The sequence below is a fragment of the Lepisma saccharinum genome, chromosome 8 (assembly GCF_977018435.1).
Source record: "Lepisma saccharinum chromosome 8, izLepSacc3.1, whole genome shotgun sequence".
NCBI lineage: Eukaryota > Metazoa > Arthropoda > Insecta > Zygentoma > Lepismatidae > Lepisma > Lepisma saccharinum.
In genome coordinates, this window is record NC_139236.1 from 72,035,740 (window position 1) to 72,055,643 (window position 19,904).

A 19,904-nucleotide genomic window follows, 5' to 3' on the forward strand; every position below is an offset into this window, starting at 1 on the left:
CTTTGTCAGGATCTCGAAAAGACAATGCTCCGGATTTGTCGACAACATGCCAACAAAATAAACTATTTGTTCTTGCAGAGGCGGCTCAAGCTATCCAGCCAAATCGGGCACAAGAACAAAATTCTACAAAATTCCTAAATAATTTTTCATTATTTATAGAACAATTATGTAGCCTAGCAGGGACTTCGACATTGAATGTTAACCAGGACTGGACTTGCATTGCTACAAGTATTTTGCAATACTTATATCAACAACCAGCATGCCAGACAAAGTCTTGAAAATATTACAATGGAATATACGAAGTTTAATTCCTAATAGACATAATTTACAACATATTTTATCTTATTTTTCTGCAGATGTCCTTCTTATACAAGAAACGTGGTTGAAAACTGACTCAACATTGAAGTTTAAAGGTTACAATTGGATAAGAGATGATCGTTTAGATGGATACGGTGGTTCAGCTATAGGTGTTAAAAGGAATATACAGTATGACATTATTTTGTTTCAAAATATAAACAGTCAAATTCAGATTACAGGTGTTCGGATTGCTGATACGTCTTATGTATCAATTTACTGCCCTCCCACAGTGCACTTCCCTGTTACAGTGTGGCAGAATATCGTTGGGCAGCTTCCACCAAACACTTCATTTGTGCTGGCAGGGGACATTAATGCACACCACCCTATGTGGGGCTGTTCTCTAACTGATCGATCAGGTAAAGATTTGTATAATTACTTGCAAGATTCCTCAGCTGTATTACTCAACGACGGGACACCTACAATAATCTCAAGACCTAATGAACAGCCGAGTGCTCCAGACATAACTATTACCTCAAATGATATAGCTTCAAAAATCCATTGGAGTGTATTAGAGAAGTGTTACAACAGTAATCACATGCCAATTATGATAACCTTTCAACATAATAAAAATATAACGTGGTTTACTATGCGCTCTGAACAAAACAATAGTCAATATATTACAAGAAGGGTTGAATGGCAGAAATTCTCCGGAAATGTAAACAATGCAATAAAGAATAAATTGTTGAAACAAGAAGTATCGTATGACACATTGGTGTCTCTCATTCGACAAGAACAAATAAATGCAACAATATCTAATTTTGGATCTAGAAGAAAAGTGACTCCGTGCTGGACAACGGATTGCCAGAAATGGGTAAACGAACGACAAAAAGCATACATAAATTATAAGGAGAATCCTACCATCAATCATTTTATAGATATAAAGAAATTGCAGCAAAAACTCAGAGGTTCCTAAAGAAATCAAAATCATACTTTTGGAAGTCATTTTGTTCTACATTAACTAAAGATTCTTCTATTTCAATGACTTGGAAAATAATAAGAAGTATGTCCAATAATAATACTTGTCATTATTTTGGAGGAGATATCAATTCAGCCTGGATAAAAGAATTTCACCGCAAGTTGACACCAGATACGGTTGAAACTAATCTTTGTCAATTGTTAAACTCTATGAAATATCCAGAAACATCAACGTTAGAATCGCTATTCACTATGGATGAATTAGAATATGTTGTTCATAAACGAAAGAAAACGTCTCCAGGTTTAGATGGTATTACATACGAATGTATTCAACACTGGCCTTTGAATGGATATGAAATTTTACTAAATACATACAATTCAATATGGAATAGTGGAGAAATTCCATCACAGTGGAAAGAAGTGGTGATAATACCCATATTAAAACCAGGTAAACAATCAGGAATACATACGAACTATAGACCTATTGCAATGTCATCATGCCTTGCTAAATTATATGAACATTTAATACTGAACAGACTCACATGGTGGGTCGAATATAATCAGAAATTACCGAAACATCAGATGGGATTTAGGAAAGGAACTGGAACAGTAGATGTATTAGCGACATTAATTTTAGATATATGGCTATCTTTCATACGGCGGGAATTTTGTATCGTAGTTTTTCTCGATCTAAGTAGCGCCTATGATTCTGTCCTTCCAAATATACTGTTACAAAAATTGGAGAAAATGAACGTTCCACGTAATTTTATAAAGAGTATTCTTGAATTATTATTGGCACGTAAGTTGTACATTCGATATGGAGGACAGTTATCCACCGCACGTTATACACATAAAGGTCTACCACAAGGAGCAGTGCTGAGTCCCATGCTATTTAATATGTACACGGCAGATTTAGGCTCAAAAATTCTTCAACACACTCGTCTATTACAATATGCAGATGATATTGTTATATACACTAGTAGTAAAAATATTCAAGAAGGGGCTCAAAAAATTCAAAAATCTCTGGATGAATTATCATCATGGTGTGATATCAATGGAATTGAAGTAAATCCAGATAAGTCTTCGGTGGTAGTTTTTAATAAGAAGAGATCTCATTCATGCATATCAATAAATATAAACGGAAAAACTATCAGTCAACAAAGAAGTCATAAATTTTTGGGACTTATATTAGATGAAAAACTTAAATGGAAGTCACAAGTAGAACTGGCACAATGTAAGGGATCTCAAGTGTTTAACATAATAAAAATGTTGACAGTTAAGAAAAAGTGGGGTGCTGATCCTAAATTATTACATCAGATCCATAAACAGATGCTAAACTCAAGACTAGAGTATGGTTCCTTTATGTACAATGATAATCTAAGTTGGGCTTTTAACACGCTATCTTCTATCCAATATAGCAGTTTATCCAGGATTTATGGCCTTTGGAAAGGAACTCCAAAACAAGCAACTTTCGTAGAAGTGGGAGATCCACCATACAAACTTAGAGTTAAATATCTTGCGAGCAAATTTTTACTTAAGAAAATTGCCAACACGACATCTCCGATCATACCAAAACCTCAATTGTTAGACTCTTTGATGCTCAACAGACGTACAGCAAAATATAAATCCAGATTACCTATACTATATTATGCCTATAAGGACATTAATAAATTTCAAGCTAATATTATTCGTTTACCTAATGCACCATGCTTCATGACAGACTACTTCAATATGATATCTCCCATGAGAATTCATTTTCCTGCCTACCCAAGTAGAGTTTTCAGGAAGACAATCCCTACAATTTCAAATAATATATATCAAGACTACATACATTCAAAATTACAATGTGAATATCACATATATACAGATGCTTCAAAATCAACGTCTGGAAAAACAGGAGCAGCATTTTACTGTGATAATTCTGCAGAATTCAAAATTTTTCCTTTGCCATCGTATCTGTCCATTTACACTGCAGAAGCTTTTGCAATACGACAGGCATTGCTTTATGTACAAAAGAAGAAGTTAAATTCAGTTCTAATTGCAACCGATTCAGCCTCTGTGCTAAATTCTTTACAGTTTGCATCATGGTCATGTCATACGGAATGGTACATTGTTAACATAAGAATACTCACACTGAAATTAACGAGATTGGGATATGATATCAACTTTATTTGGACACCTGGACATTCTTTAATAGAAGGGAATAATATAGCAGATACTTTGGCAAAATATGCAGCGAATCAAACAATCCAACGGCCGCTTTCAATAAAGATTCCGTCCGTAGTTTTGGAATCACACACTAGAAAAATACTATTTACTGACTGGCAAAGCTTGTGGACAAATACTGGCACTCAATGCGGTAAGGCCTACTATTCTATACAAGAAAGAATTCCAAAGGAATGTTGGTTTAAACAGATTCAGCTCTCCCGGAGTTCCCTCACAACTATAATGCGCTGCAGGTTAAATCACACTATCGCCGCAGCTCACCTTTACAAGAAGAATTTAGTGACTTCACCAGTTTGTTTGTGCAATGAATATACTGCAACTCCAAACCACATTATATTTCAATGCAAACTTTATGAAACTTACAGAGAACCATTTTTACAGGAATTGTACAGGAGTGGACATCAAGCGCCACTGACACTGCCTTGTTTACTGACTTCACCTTCATCCTCGGTAATCCATATTCTTACAAAATATCTTAATAAGTCTAATATAATTCTGTAAAAGTGTAATGCAATTTGGAAACTATTTATTATGAAAGGAATAATTGTGAGTAAATATTAAGTGCATACATGTATATAATACCAATTGATAAATTGTTAACTGGTGCATGGATTTTGTCCACAACCAATAAATATTTTATAAAAAAAAAAAATACGTACATCTTCAGCCATTATGAAAGTATGAGGGTCACATTCATAGCGAAAAGATTAAACGAAAACTATTAAAAAAATTATATTTATCTTAATAACAAGAATATACCACCCAAATAAAAAAAATCAAGTAAAATGTAGATTAATTTATCTTCCTTAAAACGGATACTAAAATATGACCTGGTTGGATGTTTGTTTGCTTTGAGTTTTAAGTTCACTTTATGAACGGATATGCTAATTGGGACTGGGTCTACAGTTTAATTAGGTTCCGAACAGTATGTGAATTCACCGGGTAAGATGGCATTCGAGAATTATTACTTTTAGGAGATTTGTTACCGGGGAACAAGCAAAATATATATCGGTAGGGAGAGGGGTCCCCTTTTTTCCCGTGAATTTTGTTAACTTGTAATATGACCAGTTCTCATAAGCATCACCAAAACTATGACGTTTCTTGAACCATCCAAATGTAAGAACCAAGATTTTAGTGAATTTTACAAAGACATCCCACAGGTTTCAACATTTTGTCAACGTTATGTAGGTTACATTTTTAATATCATGGAACTCACAGAAGTATTACGTTAGATTTTGTACTAGAACTTCGGAACAATATCTTTAAACTATAATTTAAGAGTGTCGTTGTGCAAAATGGGCAAGTTGTCAATTTTGCGATCAATTCCAGTAAATTCAGAGCGGTTTAGCCGAAATTCTTATTACAGATAAATATCTCAAAATATAGGAACGCTATTGAATTTGGGTGAAATCGGACGACGTTGACGAACAAAGAAAGTATTTTTCATATGTTACGCGCGGGTTACTGTGCTATTCAAATGTCTTCAAAACTGTTTTTGAAAGAATTTTCGGAGTACAAGGAATTATACTCATCCGTGGTTTGAGGGTATGCATTGAACCAAATCTTTGCGAAGAAATTTTCTGAATATAGTGAGTAATTTAGCAGTGAATCAATTAATAGATTTCTACCTACATTCATTGTCGCAAATATAAAGATTAAATTTGTACATCTTCTACATTCGTGTTATATTTGAAAGAAATCTGTCAATGAATTTCAAGACAACTGACAAAATTCCGATTTTCTTGTGGTTACTTTTTTTTCACACATAAACCATACGTTTCATTTTCGAAGATTTAGAAACTGAAATCGCAGTGATTTTAGTGCATAGTTTCAAGTATAATTTCTTAATAAAGACGTTATATTTTTAACTTTAGGAGAGATGAAGGGTCGAAACGGAAGCCAGTTGCTAATATTGTGACCATGAAAACTGCAGCAAGTTTAGAGTTTTTACGCTGAAAATTATATGGATGCTAGATATCTTCAATGACTGATCTTGTATTTGAGCGAAATCGTTGGAAATGTTCCAAGATGGTGACCAAGAAAATCGATATTTCCTGTTTGCGGATATTCCGAATTCTGCTGTTATTTTCAAGTCTTTGTCCAGGCGACATTTTCGGAGGTAAAGAAACGAAAATCACAGTTGTTTTAGAAAATCACTCTAGATAAATAAAAGTTTGTAGAGTAGGAGTTTAGCAGGCCGTAGATTAAGTGCGAGAAAGTTACCAATTGTGACCGATAACTGCAGTATATTAGGGCCCACCTGCATGTATTTCTGAAAAGAAACACTGCACCATAGTTCCTCGAATTCATCCCTATCACTTATCAGTGCAACATGTTTTGCTCGTACTGGATGCAACCAGAACTCACTATTGGAGTAGCATGTAATTAATTCCCTTACCTTGAGTCTTTCTTGCTTCATCCATGTACAAACAGGCTAGAATCACTTTGGCGCCTCTTCTAGCCACATCGAAGGCCGTTACTTTTCCTAGACCTGAAAATGAATAAGTTAATGAATAAGTTGATGAATAATCTCTCCCTTGTAATCGAGTGGTCTTGGGATCCAAGTATGAATATTTTCGACTACTTTCGTCAAAGATGTAACATAATTTAAATCAAACTTCTTAATTGCTATTGTCTTACTTATCAGTAGGGCTAGGATTTTTATGACCTAAAAATCCCCAAAATATGCCAAATAAAATATGCTCTTATGACCTAAAATTTTAAAAAAATATGCACTATAGTTTGAAAAATATGCCCTTATAACTGGACTGTTTCAAACATCAATATCTATCTAACATATGTTGAGATATTTTCACATACGTACTATTTTTAGTTCACTTTATGAGCCCTGAGTTGCAATGCACAATGAATACTGTCTGTAAATTTTCAAATAAAAATGAAAGAGATTTTGATGCAGTCCAAAAAATAAAAAATAAAAAAAACCTCGAGTGAACATGGGAGAAGAACGAATCCACTTTGAAAATGACTATATTTCTTGAAAAAGCGAAAATATGCTGAATATCGTAACGAACCTTAAAGTTCGTGGGATCTGAACCAGTTAACTGATGGGGTGATGTAAACTACTCATCATTCATCCTCTTGATGAGACCACTCGTCATTGACATGACGAGTTATTGCTTGGCATGCGAAAGGTACAAATTACACAAAGGAATTAAACTACTGAAAAGACAATGGCAACTCGTTGGATTTTGTGAACCGTTGAACCTGTATCATGGCTGGGTGTAGGATAATTACCTGTCTAACTGAAGTCTCTTAGCTGAATGAAAATAGCGAAGTCCTCTGTGCGCTTCTCTCCTATTTGTTGACCAGAGCGTGCTTCCACTATCGACCTCCTGCCTTGCTGACCTCCTCTCTCTACCAACTCAATTCCCAAAGTCCAGTCACTTCCCAGCTTGTCTCACCTCTATATTCCCTGGCCATCGAGCTCTTCCTCGATGCCGAATCGCCGAATCGTGTTTATTATCATAATTGCTACCATGCAAACCGCTGACACCAAACCCAGAAGTGTTACCTATTTCCTGAATGCTCAGGAGGTTTGCATGGCACAACACAATGCATTGTAAACATGCCTAAGAGGCTTGAGACAGCTGAGAGAAAAACAAGTGAATGCCCTGGTCAACATGAAGCGTTCAGAGAGACTTAATAAAATAAACATACAATCCTATGGATTGATACGTTCGCGCCGCCTAGGAAAAATTTTCCTTTGAAAATTTAAAAGTCAAATCGCAAAGCTTGACATGACTCAGGTTCGCCAATTCCATATATTTTCTTAAAAAACCAAATATACAAAATAAATAAATCCACCAAAACATAACTTGTCTGTTGTTTGCCGTAGCCTGAATAAAAAAAATTTATTCCCTAAACTCTAAAAATGAATAATACCCTTAATACTAACAAATTCGTATGTTTATACGATGTAAAAACAATAATATATACTATTATAGGACTAGAAATCACAAACGTTCGTGTCGTTAAGCGAAAAAAACTCTTAATGTATCACATGTGCGTGTACGTAATGTTTTCATGTAGAATTGCTCATTAATCTGCTCCTAGTCAAGAGTCTGTGATCCCTCGCCACGCGATAACGACTCTGTGTGTTTCGCGAAGCAAGCGGTTGGAGCGTCGTGCAAGATGGAACGGAATTCACAATGTTGTTTATATTCCACTTGATATAGACTCTTCAAACACATAAAAAAAAAACCTTAAAAAAGTGCACAAGTAAGTACACGTAAGTAAGCATGCAAAACATTGTCACATCTCACTGTTTTGTCCGTGTGAAAACCTGATCATATCAAAGTGCGTATGTTTTACGAACTACGTAGCTAGTGCACTCCTAACATCGTTGAATATATGAACTTGCATGGCTGTGTTGCACATTCCAATGTAGTATTATACACTATTCAATGTATATAATTGGTTACTCTGATAACTGTCGCTGGTAAAAACTTAATTATAGCGTTCCATTTTCTCTTCTACATTAATCTGTACACTGTATACATATATATGGCTTGGTGAATACCTTTGTATGTCTGCACACACATAAAAAAAAATAATCTTGCAGTATTTTATCAACTGTCTACTCTGATTAAAAATATCAGAAAATGTTCAATGTGCAATTGTATTTCTAATTATGTACCATATTGGTGAAACACAATTAACTATTTGGAAAAAACATTTGCATAAAACTAAAGCATACTGTCTGCAGTGTTTGAAAGTACTGTAGCTATGCTTGTTATAGCTTGCATGTGCAATTGGATATCCATTGTAAAAACTTCTTCTTAAAACAAAAATATGCACTAATTGATGCACTGATGCTTGTCGCTTCCTTGCAGTAAAATGTAAACTTAAATGCATATAAAACTAGTTCTTATGCATGACACAAAACTGAAAATGTATATAAGGACTATGGAAAAGTACTGTTTCCCATAATGCATGTTAAATGACCAAATAGATACACATGATAGGAGCTCACATGTGTATGTGTAGAAACACTGTAGCACAATTCTGTAATTATTGTTTGTGACCAGAACTGCTGTTTGTAGAATGTATGTTTTCTCTGCTTCCTCTTCTTTCTGGATTGCTTGTCGTCTTGACTGCATTGGGGCAATGTAAAAATGTAGTAAATTACCCGTAAAACTTCGGAGATGGGGAAAAGTTGTTGTTTTAACTGCAAACAGTGTGGAGGGGAATTTTATTTAGCTCCATCACTAGGTGTTGTTGATAATGTGTAGTCCGCTATATTGGGAAATGTATGGTTGTACATCCTTCATGTAAAAGGTAGTCTCCGTGCAGTAATAAGTAAAAATGTCTGCATGTCTCCCTCAAATTGGTGGTGACGAGTCTCTTCTTGAAATAGTACTTAAAATGTCTGCATGTCTCCCTCGTAGAATGATACTCAGTCTTTCTGCCTGGTAATAGTAGACTGCTTGCGGATGTCCGTCATGAAAAATGCCCATGGATGGTGTAGGCATTGCTTGTCCATGGCGTTCCGTATAGACAGGTTAGGTTAAAAGGGAAAAATTATGACAAAGAAAGGAAATTGCAATAGGATGGGTATATATAATTCAAGTACGCATGTACACAAAACCAACTAATTTCCACTGCCTTTTCTTTTAAAATTAAATTAAATTGTCTCATCAAAAATAAAATATGATTAAAATAAATTGATAAAATAATTGCCATAACTTTTTGAAAATAAATAAGGAAAATTTAAATAAAATATCCAACCGTAATTAAAAATATTAATGTCCATGATTAATGTGTTGCCTTAACCTATTAATTATTACTGCGCTGCTCTGACTTAATCTGTTTAGAAAGCTGATAATGTTTATACAAATAATATCCTAGGGTTGCGGTTAATAAAATATTCCAAATAATAAAAACTAATATTGACATGGGCAAAGGGTTTAGAACTAATTCTTGAAATGAAATGTTCTTACTAATTGATTGATTAAGTTGTTTTAAAGCAAGTTCAAGCGGAGTCCATTGGGGAATAGTGAAATCAGATAAATTCTTGGGAATATTAGGTAGTAACTCAATTTCCTTCATTTTTACTTGTTCAAAAGCTAACATTCTTGTGTGTAAAATTTGTTGATCCACAATAATTTGCGAAAAATCCTGATAATTAAAAAATAAAGATTGGCCTTCGGTAAGCTGAACTGATCTATGCGTGTTCAAATTATTATTCAAATTCTGAATGACAATAAATTGACCTGAACCTGATATTAAAATACCATTGCGTGTTCTGATAAACTGAAATAATTTATTGTCAGTAATAGACTTTACTTCAAAACTACAAGAAACTGAACTGTTGTGTAGAAGTAAATCCTCTAAACACTGTACATCTCTATCGATGGTAACTTCACTATGCGAACAGAGATAAAAAAAGTTTTTAAGCTCGCATGCACTCTCAACAATTTGCACTAATCGTGGACTTCCCTTATGTTGCATACTGTAAGTTAACTCTGGGATTCTAATGCGAGACCATGAATTGTTATGCAAAATGCCTAAGTTAACTGCTCTAAAAATAGGAGCGATGTCATTCATCTGTACTAAAGGTGTCTCTAAAAGTAAATGAAATGATCTACTACTGGGTTCATAATTAATCAAATATACTTTGGTCAATGAATAAAATAATCCTATGTCTGTTTTATAAAGTGAATCTTTAAAATCGGGATGATGCTGAATAAATGTACGGAGCCAATTAGGAGTTAAAATGTGATAAGAAAATTTTCCTGAGGCTATTTCCATAATTATAAAATCTAAACGCTCAATCATCTCAGAGGCGTGCAATAAGGCAACTATGTGTCTCTCTTCATTATAATCGTAACAAAATTTGGCTAATAATTCTTCCTTTAAATGCAAAACTGATTGCTTTAAAACTACCAAAATCCCATTAACAATGTTCACCATTTTTACTTGACTCTGTTTCATATTCTGTACTTCTTGAATAATATGATGTTGATTGGCTGCTAAAGTTTTAACTGATTGGGATAAATGATGAACTGACATGGTGTTGAAAACCGAAAGTCCTGCACTAAACAAATTTATTAAATTAAGAAAAATCTGCCTCTTTTCCCTGTTATGAATATTAGTAACATTCTGATATAAATTTTGGCAATTAGGCCTTACGTCTCCTACTGTAAATTTACATGGGAAATACTGAGAAATTTCGGTAAGATAATCATTAATTTTGGTGCTGGTATCATTATGAATGACTTTCCATTGCGCACATGCGGAATCATTGTCAGCCTGAATATGTGCATCGATGAATATATTCACAGTTGTAAAAATATTCTTACTACTATGAATGGTTAACCCTTGTCTCTCATAATATAAGCCTAATGATTTAAAAAATATGTCTTGCGACTGTTCATTGTTGGGTAAAGATCCACTAAAATGAATCAGGGATAGGAGTAGGATTAAAATCCAAAATAGGAAAGTAATTCTGCTAGTAGCCATGCTTCTGTAAAAAAAAATTTTCCTGCATCAGTACAGCTTGACGTTGGGATATATACCTTAGTAAGGCTAAAATTATGCTGATGTAATAACAAAGTATGGGATCAGATAAGTAACTAGATCGATGTTAGGGAAGGGGTGGGAAATACCACATCAGCAATATCATGCGAAGGATGGAAAGGATACCGCAACTCTTCAGTGAGTGAAAATCATGGGCCACATAGATATCGAGCCGTACGATTTCTGGATAAGTGAATTGGAGAGAGTACCAGAAATCGCAGAAAACATACTCAACTACCTCCCCCTAGTGCTCCTGGGTCCAACGTGGGGTTGGAGAACCAAATTGATTGTAAATTATGCTATTAAGGATAGGGTGCTCCGAGAAATAGGGACCCTATCCCAACTGGAGGACCTTGTGCGGGAGTATTGGGAGGAAATTAAAAAACGGGAGCAGCTTTTGACAACCGGTTCCCGAAACTTCCGCAGAAGGCTCTACCTCCAGCGGGAGCTGGATATGCTGCAGGAAGACTTCCTGTGGCTAGGGGACCTATTTCTCGGTTGCAAGGAGTGGAAAGTATTCGACTTCAACTTGGATTAGGGTAAGTGAACAAAATTTTCCTAAAACTGACTAATAATAATAATAATTTCTCAAATTCAACATTTGTGATAAACCACTCTGTTTAAATTTGGAAAGGCTAACGATGCCGTGGCGACTTTTGCTGCACATGCCTGTGCTAATCACCGAGGCTTAGCCTTGGCATGTTGCTGACAAATTTGATTACTCTAAGTGCATAAAGTGCTAAAATTGCCCTTTTGTAGAAATTTCCCTGATTTTATCAAAATTTCGTTTATCTCTATCCTGATTCTAATGAAAAAAATGCGTCAATGTCCCAAAAATTTTTACTTACTATAAATATATCTATGAAAACGGGAAAATTTTGCAAAAAAAAAAATTCGTCTTGTTGTTCCTTTGTAAAATAATTGGTCGTGATTAACCTGAAGTGCATAAATGCGACGTTTTACGGAAAAAATTAATCTATATAGAACAAAATATCCCTAACATTGTTGACATAACGTTCTATCGTAAAAATCAAATTCTGATGGCTATATGCGTAACTAAACTGATCCCCTAAAATTTTAATGGACGACCGCCCCTGGCTGATGTAATCTCAATGCTAAGTGTTTCCTAAGCTTCTAGCGTGTTCAAAAGTACTCGGGAGAGCGCTTGAGTGCAGAAAAGAATTCGCTGATACCAGACATTCTAAATTGTGCAAGGTTGCATTTGTGGTCGCTGGACGTAACTGAAAATTTCTCTATGGCGACAACGAAAGCTCAGTCAAGTTCGCTGCCGTGATCGGCGACTTCGGGGAAGTTCGGGTTCCGTTCGGGAGGTGGAGGGGAAAAGGTCGCTGTTTCGAGCAGCAAGCAAAGGAACGGAGAGAGAAAATGCAAGGCGATGGTTCGCTGATACATTGAATGACGCGTAACTGTTTACAAAACTTTAACTTACTACGAACAAAGTCTAGTAAGCGCTGCGGGAGTTCGAAATAAAGTCAAGGACTTGAAATGACGTAATAAATTGGATGAGAGGAAAAAAAAAAAAAAACTTCGTTGCGCTTACGATAGCGTGTTACTAGAACACTTCCGTGCTCGTAAAATAACAACAGTTGGGAAGCTGTTAGCAAACTAAATGACTAATAAACCTTGCATAAGGTACAATCAAACGTAAAAAAAATGAATAATACTTAAAATTTGAATCGTAATTAATATAAAATTCTAGGTGAACATGAAGTCGTAGAAAATGTGGTCTGTAAACGAAACAACAGGTTCGGGAACCTGAAAATTTGGCTTACTTTCTGCTTTTAAAGTAACACTTGAAACTTTCTCGACTTTTACTGGTGACTGATTCGCAAATAACTCTTAAATTTGTACAACTGGCTGAACACAGTGTGAAATAGGCAATTCACTTTCCATTTTGCGACTGTTTGGAACAAAATTAGGACCCTTGCTTACGGCAAATGTCTGAACTCTATCTTTAACGAATAACATATTCTTCGGCAAATCTATACTGTCGTCTTTAGTGACTAAACTATTTCTGGATGCATCCTGAACTTCTTCTTGTACCCTAGGTTGAATAATAATGGACTGAGGGAGTGGAGGCGGCAGCGGCGGATTTATTGTTTTCAATGGTACCACTTCAACAATTGGTGCAATATCGTCGTAAATCTGCTCAATGGGCGGTGAATCATTAAGTTTGCTTAACGGTAATTCGTTGGTACACTCATGGTCATAAGTAATAGATTTCTTGCGGTGACATTGAAAATAACAGATTATGAAAATTATAAAAATACTAATAATAAATGTTGTTAATAATAAAATTGTAATTATATTATAAGGATAGTCAAAGGACTTGTTCAACAGATAAATAAAATTAGAAGCTTTTACGTGTGGAAGTAATCCGTTTAAAATAACTAAAATCGCAATGATTTTCATGTTGCTTAGGCAATCAAAACAAACAGTTCTTCAAAGCTAACACGTACTTTAAGCCTGCCTAGTCTAATTAGTAAATATTTTAACTCAACTTTTAATTATTTCTGACTCTAGGCTCAAATTATCTGCGTGATTTATTTATTTAATATAATTTATTTATTCTCTAAATTTATTAGCACTGGTTAACTTATCTTATTTTCAGGTGTGAACTTTATGTTTAAATTCTTTGAAATCAATCGAACCGTACTGAGGTACAAGGTAAGGAAAAAATTTTGAGACTGATTTACTCCTGACTACCTGAAATAAAATAATAATTATTATTTATGCGATCTTTAAATGCATTAAAATACTAACATCACTAAAACTTGAAGAATCTTTAATTCTCTCTACTCATTCTAAAATATGCTTAGCATATTATTGTGGCAAAGCTTTAAAACTAAAACCGTTGTGGTTTACTCATAATCATTCTGCGATGGCAGAATGGATTTCCAGGATTTTGGTCATGATCCAATATCCGAAGGAAAATACTTGTTAGTGGAGCGCAATAAAATCTTGACGTCGACGTCTACATATTCATATAATATAAATATTCTCATAACTGGCGCTTAAAAATAAACTTTGCTAATATAATCATATACCTTCTTCTGAAGAGTAACTATAAAATTCTAGTGATGTATTCACTGAGCTAGTATTATTACATACTGCAAAAACTTTTGTGCCTAAAGCACATTATTAAATAATAAGTCTGCTTTTAATTATTAATATTATTAGTGCTATTTTATTATAAATTATTATTATGTCACGCAAGTGAATTAAAATGTTAAATCTGTTACTTATATAAATTTTCAATTTTAGTGACCATTGTCCGCGCGTGAGTCCGCGTTGTCCTCTTGCTGATCTTCATCTTCACCTGCCAAATTTTCTTCGCCTTCACCGTCATCTGGTGCATAATATTTTTTGAGTCTCTGGACGGCAATAGAGTCCACTACTGTCTTTCCGCGCTTATTTTGGAATTCCACCAGGTATGTATTCGGATTCTCTTCTCGAATAACTGTAGCTGGGCCTTTATAAATACCTGAAAAGCACCGTGCGGTTCCAATTTTCTGGGTGCTGTCAAAAATTAATACTTGATCGCCTGGTTGAAACTTGATCTGTTTCCTCTTCTGATCATAATATTTCTTCACTTCAACATGTCGTTTTGCTAAGTTATCCGTAGCATTGGTTCTTGCTTTCTCCAATACTCGGAACCGTACATCATTCTCCACATTTTCACAACTTGGTGTGTGCAATGCAAGCTCCCAGGGCAAAGTAGGTTGGAATCCATGTACTAAAAAGAATGGGCTATACCGCAAATTCTGATTCCTGGTAGTATTGTAACTAAATACACTTGGCTGTAAATATTGGACCCAATCTGTATGTTTTGAATTAACATAGCACTTCATTATACTCTGTAAGACCCCGTGGTTACGTTCCGAAAGACCTATAGAGTTATGAAGACCGACTGGTGAAAACTTGATGGTGATTCCCAATTTAGTGCCAAGTTCCTGGAAAAGCTTAGATTTAAATGCAGATCCCCGATCCGTGTAAATATCCTTTGGGGCTCCGTAGCGTAACACTATCTCTTCGTACACAAATTCTGCTGCTGTACTGGCCGTGCAATCTGCAACTGGTTTGGCTATTAAATAGCGCGTCCCAAAATCTGTGGCAGCGATTATGTATCGATGACGAAGATTGGATGAAGGAGGATATGGGCCTGAAAAGTCTAGACAAATCCTCTGGAATGGCTTCTGTGCGGGAAAGGTGCACAGTTCCCCTGCTGGTAGACCTGGACGGCGTTTATTCTGCTGGCATGTTATACATTCCCTAATTTTCCTCTGTATAAATAACTTCATATTTGGAAAATAAATTCTTGGTAAGGCCACATTATAACACTTGGTAAATCCAAGATGAGAACCTCCTATGGGTGAAGCGTGGAGTGTCTCAATCACAGAATCACGTAACGTCATGGGAATGCATAATAATTTCTTGGTAGTAGCTCCTAATTTCTGCTGTCTATACAATAATCCATCTTCCAACACATGATGATAGACCTGCCTCTGGATGTGTAAGGGTAATGTTCCATCGTCCCTGTCTGGGTCCTCCAAAACTTTAATAATTGGGCCAAAAAATGAATCCTGTCTCTGATGTACTGCGACATCTGTGCTTGCATCAAATAAAGTAAGTGTCCTGGGTTCGGGAATGTCCTCTTCAGTGTTGCCATCCTCTACATTTTCTCCACATTCTCTGCTGAGGGGATCGGCGATATTCTCCGTAGTTTTAACATGGATCGGTGTAAATGAAAAATCCTCCAAAAGGTTGCTCCATCGAAGAAGCTTTGAGCTCAAATTACGGGATGTCCTAATGTACGTAATTGCTTTGTTGTCTGTGTATAAATCAAAATGGCGCCCAACAAGATAAAATCTAAATGATTTGAAAGCATATAAAATTGCTGTTAATTCTTGCTCAATAACACTCAATCTTTTTTCAGTGTCGGTCAACGTTCTACTACAGTACGCACATGGCAAGTACTCTCCTTCTGCATTGGGCTGCATTAATACGCCACTGACCGCATGAGATGAAGCATCGGTGAAAACCTTGGTGTTCTTCGCTGGATCGTACGGTAACAAAACAGGTGCAGTAATTAGAGCTTCCTTTAATTTCTCAAATGCCGATTGTTGTTCAGGACCCCATGTAAATTTCTTGCCCTTACGAATTAAACCCTGTAATGGTGATGCAATATCAGAAAAATTCTTGACATATTTCCTCACGTAGCTGCAAAGACCTAAAAACATTTTAACCTTCTTCGTGGTGGTGGGAACCTTATAATTCTTAATGGATGACAGTATTCTATCACTTATACGATAGCCATATTTGCCCACATTGTGGCCCAAGGCAATTGTCTCATAGTATCCAAATGAACATTTAGGTACAGCCAATTTCAATCCGGCAGATCGTAAACATTGAAACATTTTCTCTAAATTGACCAACATATCCTTAAATGTATTGGCAAAAACAAACATGTCATCGATATAAAAAGCGAAATTGTTGTCGTTCATCCCCGCTGTAGCGAGCTGAACACATCGGGTCATTGCCGCAGGAGAAGTCACATGTCCCATAGGTGTAAAGTTCATCGCAAATTGTCCCCTGGCTGGTATAGTAAAGGCAGTGTACTTTTTCGATTGTTCTTCTAATGGTATTTGAAAAAATCCCTGTTTCAAGTCAGCACTACAGTAGTAGCTCTTACCGGCCATATTGTGCAATATCTCTGAGATGTTTCCAATTGAAACTGCGTCGAAAACGGACCTGGCATTCAGTAATCGAAAATCTTGCACCATGCGATAAGCTCCTGATTTCTTCTTGACAAGAAAAACTGGTGAATTGTACGGTGATGTCGTAGGACTGATGACCCCTGCTTCTAGCAGGTTGTCAATTTGCTGGTTAATTTCCTTACGCAGGTGAACTGGTATAGGGTAGGCTGGGACGTGAAATTCCGAATCGTCCTTTAACTTTATACGATGCGTATAATTAGTGGCACAACCAATGTCTTGCTCAGACCAAGAAAATACATCTACATACTTCTCTAATAATTGCCTAAGTTGCAATTTCTGATCGGGTTCTAATGCTGGATTTATGTCAAATTTAGTAATGTCGTGCACTGGTTTTGTCACGGTGCCAGTCTCCTTGGTCACCATAACGTTAGGTCCTTCGTCGTCTGCAATATGACGCGAAGCTGGTACTGGATTTTGCCATGCCTCTGCGGTACCTAAGCGTGCCCCTTTTCTAATTTTAACTTTGTAAGAATTTGGATTAGTAATCCAAATTAAAAATGACTCCGGATTTACAATGGCTCGAGGCACCATTAAGCCTGTGTCCATTTGAAACTGTAAATCTGGCTCCAAATAAGTTAAATTTTGATTACTAGAATTTGTCAATTTGACAGGAATGCACAAATGAGATCTAGGTTTGATTCTTATTTGTCTGGAAGTTACAAATTCCGGCACATATAAATCCCTGATCAGACTAGCAACTTTTATGGAAACGTCAAAGGTCTTTCGGTGTTCCGTCCTTAATTGGTTTCGCGGAGGAGTACCAAATCTCCTCAATGTGAGTCGATTTTGATCAAAATCCAAATTTGCCTTATGCGCTCTTAAGAAATCGTTTCCCAGGATTGTCCCATGTTCAAAATTTGGAATCATCCGAAAAGGATGGGTAAAATTGCGGCCGTTTATTGCAAAAGTTAATAGGACAATCTCTTTAATTTCAATCTGTTCTTTGGCAACTCCCCGTATGGCCGTATGAATTTTGAAACGTTTGGCGGTTGTAGGAATGCCTCGATCACTGGTGACGGATACTTGGCTTCCGGAATCCACGAGAAACCTCTGACGTTGTCCCCCTAATACTGCGTTAATATAAATTAATTCCTCATAGGGGAAAGTAGAGACTGATATCTGTTTACCAACGAAATCTGCGCATACGTCTCTTCTATGGGCAGTCATTGTTCGTTTAAAGCCTCCGTGTTCTGAAAACAAGTGGCTGCTGTGTGATTAGGGTAATTACAAATTGAGCAGCGTGGTCTCCCCCGTTGCTCTTCCCTGTGTTCCTGGTCTCGCCCTGCTGAAGACGAGGAACCCCGCGAGTTCTGTCCGCGGAAGTTTCCACGTCCTCGCCATTGTTGGGTATTACCGTATCGCCTATTGCGATCTGAGTTGTTACCATTATGATTACGTCCATTCCTGTACCCCCTGTTGTATTGTCGTCTATTATTATTACCCCGATAGGAGCCTCTATAGTTATTACTTGACTGATGATTATCCTTATAAAAAGGTTCTCTAAACTGTTGTGGAGTAGATGAGTCGGTGCCAGGGTTCTGTTTTTGATCCTCCATGCTGTTCAATCTCAAAGTGAGACTGGCTAATCTCGCTTCCAGACCAGTTTCCTGAGCCTGGACTTGAGCTTTGGTATTGTGAGGATTGTTAAATAACTTAAGTTGCTCAACCTCCTTTTGCAATGCTTTAAATTTTGCCTCAATGTCTGAAGTGGGTCGCGCTTGCGCTGACTCAGCAGTAGCCAGATTGTTACTCTGCAGTAAAATCTGCTGCTGTTGCGAAAGTGCTGGTGTATTATGCAAAGGAGAGAATAAACTCTCTCTTTGCTCTTCGTACCTCAATTCCTTCAGCTTGCGCTGTCTCATCAAAAATTGGAGTTTCTCAAAGGATTTTAAATCCTTAAGCAACCCATGCACAGACTCATACTCTTTATGGTGGATATCTTTCATGTAATCCACCTGTAAGCCTAATATGATCTGCTTGATCTGTTGTTGAATACTCATTTTGGGGTCTGCCTTGAGTAGAAGTAATTGTTTGTCCCGAACATAATTCGTAACTGGCTCAGTTTCTTTGTGTAACCTATATCGAATTTGCTCCTCGATCTGGAGTTGATCCAAGGACCCTGTAAATTCGTCTTTAAATTTTTTCTGTATCTCCTCGTAAGTAACTTCCTGATTGTCTGTACCATCTTTCCAGGATTGGTACCACCGTAATGCTGGCCCGGCCAGAAGGGCTGGAAATAATTCTAGTTTACGGGCATTATTCCATCCATTTAATATGGCAAGGCTATCTACTTTATCTAAAAATTTTGAAACGTCCTCCCCGGCTATCCCCTGAAATGGGATACCCTCTAAAATAGTTGGGGGAACAAACTGCGACTGAGCCATTGTTGCGAATTGTGTTTGGTCTAAATCTCTAAAATCCTGATCCTGTTGCTCTAATTGTGGTTCACATCTCTGTTTTTCCAATAATTCTCGCTGAAGGCGTCTAGTTAAAATTGGGCTACGTTTAAACTTGGGGGTGGAACTTGCAGCTGGGCCGCTGACATCTAAATTAAAACTTGTAGTTCCTCGTGCTATATCCAATAATTTGTCTAATGTTTCGTCGAGTTCGTCAGCAAGGTGAAAGCTCGACATCTATCATGGCACCAATAACTTCTTCTCCCCCCATAAATGCAAAAGCTTTAAGCCCTATGTATTTTCAAAATAAAATATGGCAAGGACATACTAACAAAACTACATAAATGAGCAAAATATTAGGGTGAGTTTGAATTTAAAACCATGTAACAAAATTTGGGGTGGGGTTGAATTTAAACTGGTTAAAACTTTAACTGTAACTCTTTTCATTTTCTGAAAAAAAATGAAAAGACCCGCTAATCTCCACCACGTAACGAACCTTAAAGTTCGTGGGATCTGAACCAGTTAACTGATGGGGTGATGTAAACTACTCATCATTCATCCTCTTGATGAGACCACTCGTCATTGACATGACGAGTTATTGCTTGGCATGCGAAAGGTACAAATTACACAAAGGAATTAAACTACTGAAAAGACAATGGCAACTCGTTGGATT

At 36.5% G+C, this 19,904-nt stretch overlaps 1 protein-coding gene across 2 annotated transcripts in view; it reads right to left on the minus strand.

Annotated features, from left to right (window-relative positions):
* LOC145991127 (retinol dehydrogenase 11-like) overlaps positions 1-19,904 on the minus strand; it is an 80,282-nt gene that overhangs the window by 7,415 nt on the left and 52,963 nt on the right. For both annotated transcript variants that reach the window (XM_083126898.1, XM_083126897.1), the window contains exon 3: positions 5,897-5,989. In XM_083126898.1, coding sequence (XP_082983024.1) covers positions 5,897-5,989 — 93 coding nt within the window. The remainder of the gene's footprint in view (positions 1-5,896; positions 5,990-19,904) is intronic.